At 31.8% G+C, this 6327-nt stretch overlaps 1 protein-coding gene across 1 annotated transcript in view; it reads right to left on the reverse strand.

Moving 5' to 3' along the window:
* The window catches only part of LOC109539715 (myosin light chain kinase, smooth muscle), a 16824-nt gene extending 11198 nt beyond the window's left edge, over nt 1-5626 (reverse strand). Inside the window, exons 1-2 of the mRNA XM_019907655.2 lie at nt 5375-5626; nt 2043-2091 (exon numbers count right to left, since the gene is read on the reverse strand). Of these exons, the coding sequence (XP_019763214.1) occupies nt 2043-2076 (34 nt within the window). The 5' untranslated portion in view covers nt 2077-2091; nt 5375-5626. The remainder of the gene's footprint in view (nt 1-2042; nt 2092-5374) is intronic.
* Between the last annotated feature and the right edge of the window lie 701 nt (nt 5627-6327).

The following is a 6327-nucleotide window of genomic DNA, read 5'->3' on the forward strand; positions in this document are numbered from 1 at the left end:
ATTTTTGAGGCGAAATACCCAAAAAGAAGTTTGTAAGGGAATGAATGTATTATAAACTATAGGCTCAAGATTGAAAATTTTATACTAGATGGACTTGAACTGTTTCCGCCAATCAACCTATATTAGTATGTAACGCCAATTTATAGGGCCATTTTAACGCCAAAATGACGATCAAATTTCATTTAATATTTAGTCGACAACTTTTTGGGAAAACGCTTGAACATGCCAAATAGGATTTTGGTCTGATTTTGGCTTGTTTCTTGTGTGAAACTTAAATTGAAATTTAATCGCCACTAATGTTTTATTTGGGAATTTGTTAGCCATCAACTTTTGATGTTTGCATTTCAATGTTATAATCTGATTTTTTTTTAAATTGTGTTCGAGATTACATTTTATTGCAAAACTGAGATACAGCGTCATCATGTATTCCTTATCTAATAAAATACCCTGTATAGGAAGCCTTTTTGGGTTTCACCATACATTTTCAATATTTTTGGCCATCACGACCCACCAACAAACACTTAAAATATTAAAAATGTTTAAACAAACGAGAAAAGGGAATCAATAGAAAATGACAAATTAACTGAAACTCGCAAAGCATTGATAAATTTGGAAGCGAAAAAACTTGTCGACACAAAAAGAAAACTTACTCGCAATGTATACAGACAAAATAAAAATCCAATAATAAAAAATAGAGTCAATTTGGCTAATCGGAAAGTTAAAAGAAGGTGCTAGGATAAGTAGTAAATGTTTATGTTATTATTATTACATTATTCTTTTTGGAAGTAAGTGTTTAGATTTAAATTAATTAAATGAGATRAGCTGAATTAATACAGTTTTATAAAAAAGCATTTTTCCCGTTGGAAAAAGCGGTAATTTCGTTTCAATGTACATTTTCATASAWTTTGAATGAAATTTACTTTTGAAAATCCTCTACATTTTGGCCTTTTAAATTCGAAATGACGTCAAATTTTGTATTTGTGTGRGTCAGAATAATCAAATCTTTTGAAAAAGTTATACCGAAAAAATATCAATATTGTTGTTAATTATTGATTTTGTTAGAATGTTGAACTCTTGCGCGTGTTGCGGTATTGAATATTGAAAGTATTAAAGTAAGCCACTTTGTTCATGCGGAATTCTCTTAACCAAATTTGAAACAGTTGCGCTAATAAATTGTAAAATATTTGTTATACATTTTTCCTAATAACATTTATATCTAAGAACATTTGGCCGTTYTTCTTGCTTYAAGTTACTTTCATGCGATCTCTACCGCACAAAAGGTGGTTTTACCAGTGATTAGTAATCTCTGGTTTTACTTGATTCAGTAATTATCGTTTTTRCTGGGTTCTAGGCGACGATTTTATTTTAAAAGTTGATGCAGGTTTGTGAGTCCATTCATTCATCACGGTGTATGAAATGTAATTAACAAAATATGGGTATTTTTGATGAAAAAAACGTCCATTTTCCATATACGAATTAACATAAAAAATTGTCAGTTATATTTGAAGATAAAGAGACTAGTGCTGTTACCTACCTCATAAAATAAAATAAGTGCATAATTTCRGCTTTTTTTTKAAATAATTAATTAAAATACAATTGCGTGTGCAAAGATTAGATTTTAAATTTCAAAAAGTCAAACGTACTGTTCTCCTCCAAATGGAGCAAAAACAAAAAAAAATATAAAAAATCAGTTTGCGTCTTTGGTAAAAACTTGAACCCTAATCCAAAAACTAAGCGTTTTTGCAATGTGATATCTTAGAGACCAAATGCATCGACGTGCCAAACACCAAGGCCCTTAAAAAAAAACTGAAATTAAAAAATCGTTGGGTTTTTAATAATCAAAAATTCAATGGGTCTACATTTGCCTGTTGACACACTGGGAAAACTTTTCGCTTCGTATGCAATAATTGCTAATCTAAGGAAACTATAAGATTCACAATAACAAACCTTAGCGAATGAAAATAGGCTCCTGTTAGTTCAAATGCACTTTACATTATATATGGCACAAAAACCAACTCACTAAACATTAAAGGGAAACTTACCACCAATTGGGTCGGTTTCGTCCACTTTGATCATCGCTTCTTCTGAAAACTGGAAAACCAACGACATTACACAATGGCAGTTTTTCTTATTAAGTGTACAGCTAAATAGCAAGTCGAGTTTATCGAATAATCGCAGCTTTATCTCTCCATTAACAAGATTATTATGTATAAGCGTGAGTAGAAAAGATCAACCATCAGGTTCAAATATCTGATATCTGTACTAGGGACTATTTTCCGGGAATGTGAAAACTATTTCTTAAGTTTCCTTGTTAGTACTATTTGTTTATAAACTAAAAAACTTTTTAGTAGACTTAAATAACACTCCGAAATTTAAACAACGTGCACAAGATAATTGATGATTATGGGTTAAAACCGCAGGATCATTGGATAATAATAATTATGAGTTTAAGATGAATCATTAAATTTAGATTAAAATTAGTAGGTTTGTTTTGCATTAAATGTCTGTAAGTGACTGGAGAGTTTTAATATTGTAAAAGAACAGACAGTGAAAATTAGTTTTGGTTCTTGTTTATTTCACAACAAGTGAGTGGGAAAGGCGAGATTACCATAACAGCACCTTCGAGTGTGTTTGCCGCTCAAGCAAGCGAAACGTCCAATGCGTAAAGGCCATTAAACCACAACCTTTAAGGCCCAAACCGAGCCATATTGCAATTTGCGAATCGTGAAAGTTCAAATTCATTGTCGATTTTTATTTTTGCTGCATAATGGTGATAAGGAACTAAGAATGTGAATCGAGAAAGTAAACGAGCTTCAAAACCGGGCAATAAATTGCTGAAAACCATTCACTGGTAAATCCAAGAAAAATTTCAATATATGGTTGGCAAATCATTTGGAATGCTTTGCAGCTTTCGGGAATCGTTTCCACCCACATCGAATACTAAATATGTAGGTAACTATGCAGAGTAGGTATAGATTATTGGTGTTCAAAGCGACTTAAAAAAACTCTAATGCGGTTATTCTTAGCTTTTTTAGAGGAATCTGCCTGTTAATAGTGCTCCGGATTAAAAATTCCGACTGGAGAACTTCAAAAACATCCATAAATAAACGACTATAATTAAATAGTTTAAAAATATTTCCCATTTTAGTCTATATGGTATTTGTGGAATGCGATTTTTATTTTAAAGTTGTTCGGAAAAACCTTGCAGGTAACGTGAGGATTCTGGAACACAAAAGGTTTTACTTTTTTAATTGTTTAAAAAAATAATTAAGTATGCACCAAAATACGTAAATAGTTGATTACAAAACGTTTTTTTCTGACTTTGCATAGAATTTATAATGTCTCAATGTATGCAGAGTGCTGAATAAATATGCATCAAGATCATTTCTGCATCAATAAAGGCAAGTATATTTGCACCAGAAACGTAAAAAACGTAGATATTTCAAGATACAGAATGTTGAAATTAGGAATTTTATTATGTTTCTCGGTTTGCGTTTGTACAGTTTTCAAGATATTAGTCAAGATTTAATTCTAGTTTGGAACAGTATTTTTCGCTCTGAAGCCTACATGGTTAAAGGTTTTTAACTATTGTCAGAGTAGGTGCAGAGTGATATTTTTTTGTAGCAGTGTACATAGACAGAAATGCTTCATTATTGTTTGTTAATTGCAAGAAAGTTGCAATATCTAAACGAATCGAATGAGTTTGGTAATTGAAAATGGGGCAAAGTACCGGAGACTAACGTGCATCATCCGCAAAACGCTTTCACTAAAATAGTTTCAAAAGGCGAGACTAAAAGCTAGATTGTAAAATATATAATATACAATAAAGAAACGCATTAAGCAGGAATATTTTTCTTTGCAAAAACAGGTAATAAAATTTAACAACGATCAACTTCAAAGTGTTTCGCTCGCGTTAACAGCGGTTTTTAATTGTTACACAGAATAATGCATTTTCTACTATTAATGACAGACTTTAAAAAATAACAGAAACTTTACAAAACACAGAGCCGTCCCATTTTTCTAACAAACATTGAGTAAAATAAAAAAATGACAGTATTTCAAAAGAATGGCTACTAATAAGGTTGTAGTCTACATCAAAATTCCTGTCGGTACAAATAAGAAACTGTACGAACTTGAGGCTGAATCTGTGACACGCTAATCACGCAAAAAACACCTTTTACAAACACTCGGTGTATTGTTGATTTATTTTAAGAATCCAAAGCTGTTACTCAAAAAAACCGTGTGTTCACCCTTGCATTCCAGACGCGCTCAAGGATTCCAATTATATTTGGAGCGGATTCCTGGATTCTAGACGAAAAATCTTAATTGGACGCTAAAGGTAATTATTATTAATGCGGTAAAACATTCGGGCTTGCAGCCAAAATTGCATGGAATTTGGAATTGCACAATAAATTGGCTTCTGCACTTAATTTTGCGTCGCGTAAACAACTTCCTTTCATGTTTTTTGGGTTAAGTATGATGTATATCATAATATTTTATTGGTCGCTTGGAAATAAATTAATTTCTCAAAGGTACGATTAAATTCTTCGTTAAGAATAAGAAAATGTTAAAACAAAATTTAGTAAAATTGTGGTGGGATCCATGGGATTTTTCACGGAAAATCTGCGTTATAGGAAAATGTTAAACAAACGTAAGTTTGAGTTAGTAGATTATTAAACGATCAAGAAGAGTTTGAAGATGATTCCAAATAATTTAGCAAACCTGAACTTGATACAAACGAAATTGAGGATATTTTGCGGGGAACGATAATGTTCAAAGAAAAAATCGAAATTTATGTTTCGATGTTGGGGAATTTTCGGCTTAATATTAGCGAAGAAATACGCTCTTAGGATATGAGTAGCCTGTATATGAAAAATATTTAGTATACATTTACGCTAATTATATTATATATTAAAATAATGCCATTGACCATATAAATAAAAAGAAATTAGGAAACAAAACAAGCAAATAAAATCGGTTTTCTCAAGTCTTTGGATCTATGTATATTAAATCGATGGCAATTATTACTTCGTACTTAACACAAGCACAACCCGAGCTTAATGGGCAAACTATAAATAAATTATTTACATAGATCAGTAACCTTCGATATATCTATCTATGTGTTTCGTTATTTTCAGAGAAGCGCAAAAATCAACTTCCGTTATATTTACCTAGAAAGCCTAGTCAGGAAGTTGAACGATAAGAGAATGCAATTGTTGCATACATAAATGTGTGCACAATTGCAGTTTTCCATATTGAATCTATTTTATTGCGAATAGAACACAGAATATTTTTCTGGAGGGTTTTCTTGAGACAGTAAACTACGATCTGTTAGGGAGCGGATTTTGAAAAGTCCCCCAAAATAAGTACTTACCAATAATAAATTTCCCGAATAAGTAAAATCCTCGGATACCAAACACAGACGAGACGGTTGAATGCAGTTTTCCGGCGATCAACAAACGAGCGGCATTCCAATCATTTTAATTGAATTCACTGAATCCGATTCGCTCTGTTGTTTCCAATCGAACAAGCGCGAACTCACTTGAACAACTGAGGAAATTTTATCGAAATGTACAGTGTTTGTTTTGCCGACGATGCCTTGTTAATGTTATTTTGGCGTCTGCCGTCCAAAATTAGAAACGAGCCGACATATTGTAATAAGCTTCAGTGTACGATCGCTATATAAAATATACGAGGTATAACGCAAATTCATTTTTTTCTCTACCTAAAATCATGCATGAGGTCTTATGAGTGCTCCTTCTGGACATCAGTAAATCAATAGTTTCTCAAATTTAGCTCACGCTGTACAAAATGTTCTTACACGCAAAAGAGCGCAATTTAAAAAACTAATCAGTATCCGAGCGTTTTTCGAAAAAAATTCTGTCTGATCGAATTTATTCCAAGTTAGAAACTCGCACTATAGCGCTTTGACAAAAAACTGAAATTCCTAAATCCTGAAATAATATTTTAGAAATTTTATATACAGGGTTATTCACGCTATACGGCACGGAAGTTTGCGGCTAAACCGTTTTATTTTTAAAAAGTATTATTTTATTAATTGTCCGACGCCTATCGAGCGCACATTTTAAAAATATTTTTGTAATGTACAGGGTGTCCCAAAGGCTCTAAAGGTATCAAAGTTGAGTTTTTTTTAATGGAATGTCCTGTATATTATCACATTTTTGGATTCGCTGAACAAAATAAGTGTCTGTTTTAATAAAGTTTATAATACCTAAATCTTAAGGTTTTTTAAATAATACGAAGTTAATCAAAATCTAATCTAATTTTCACGTGTCAAATACTTTAGAAGTATTTAAGTTATGTAAG

The sequence above is a fragment of the Dendroctonus ponderosae genome, unplaced genomic scaffold (genome assembly GCF_020466585.1).
Source record: "Dendroctonus ponderosae isolate FM_Combo_2020 unplaced genomic scaffold, Dpon_F_20191213v2 Dpon_F_20191213_7, whole genome shotgun sequence".
Lineage (NCBI taxonomy): Eukaryota > Metazoa > Arthropoda > Insecta > Coleoptera > Curculionidae > Dendroctonus > Dendroctonus ponderosae.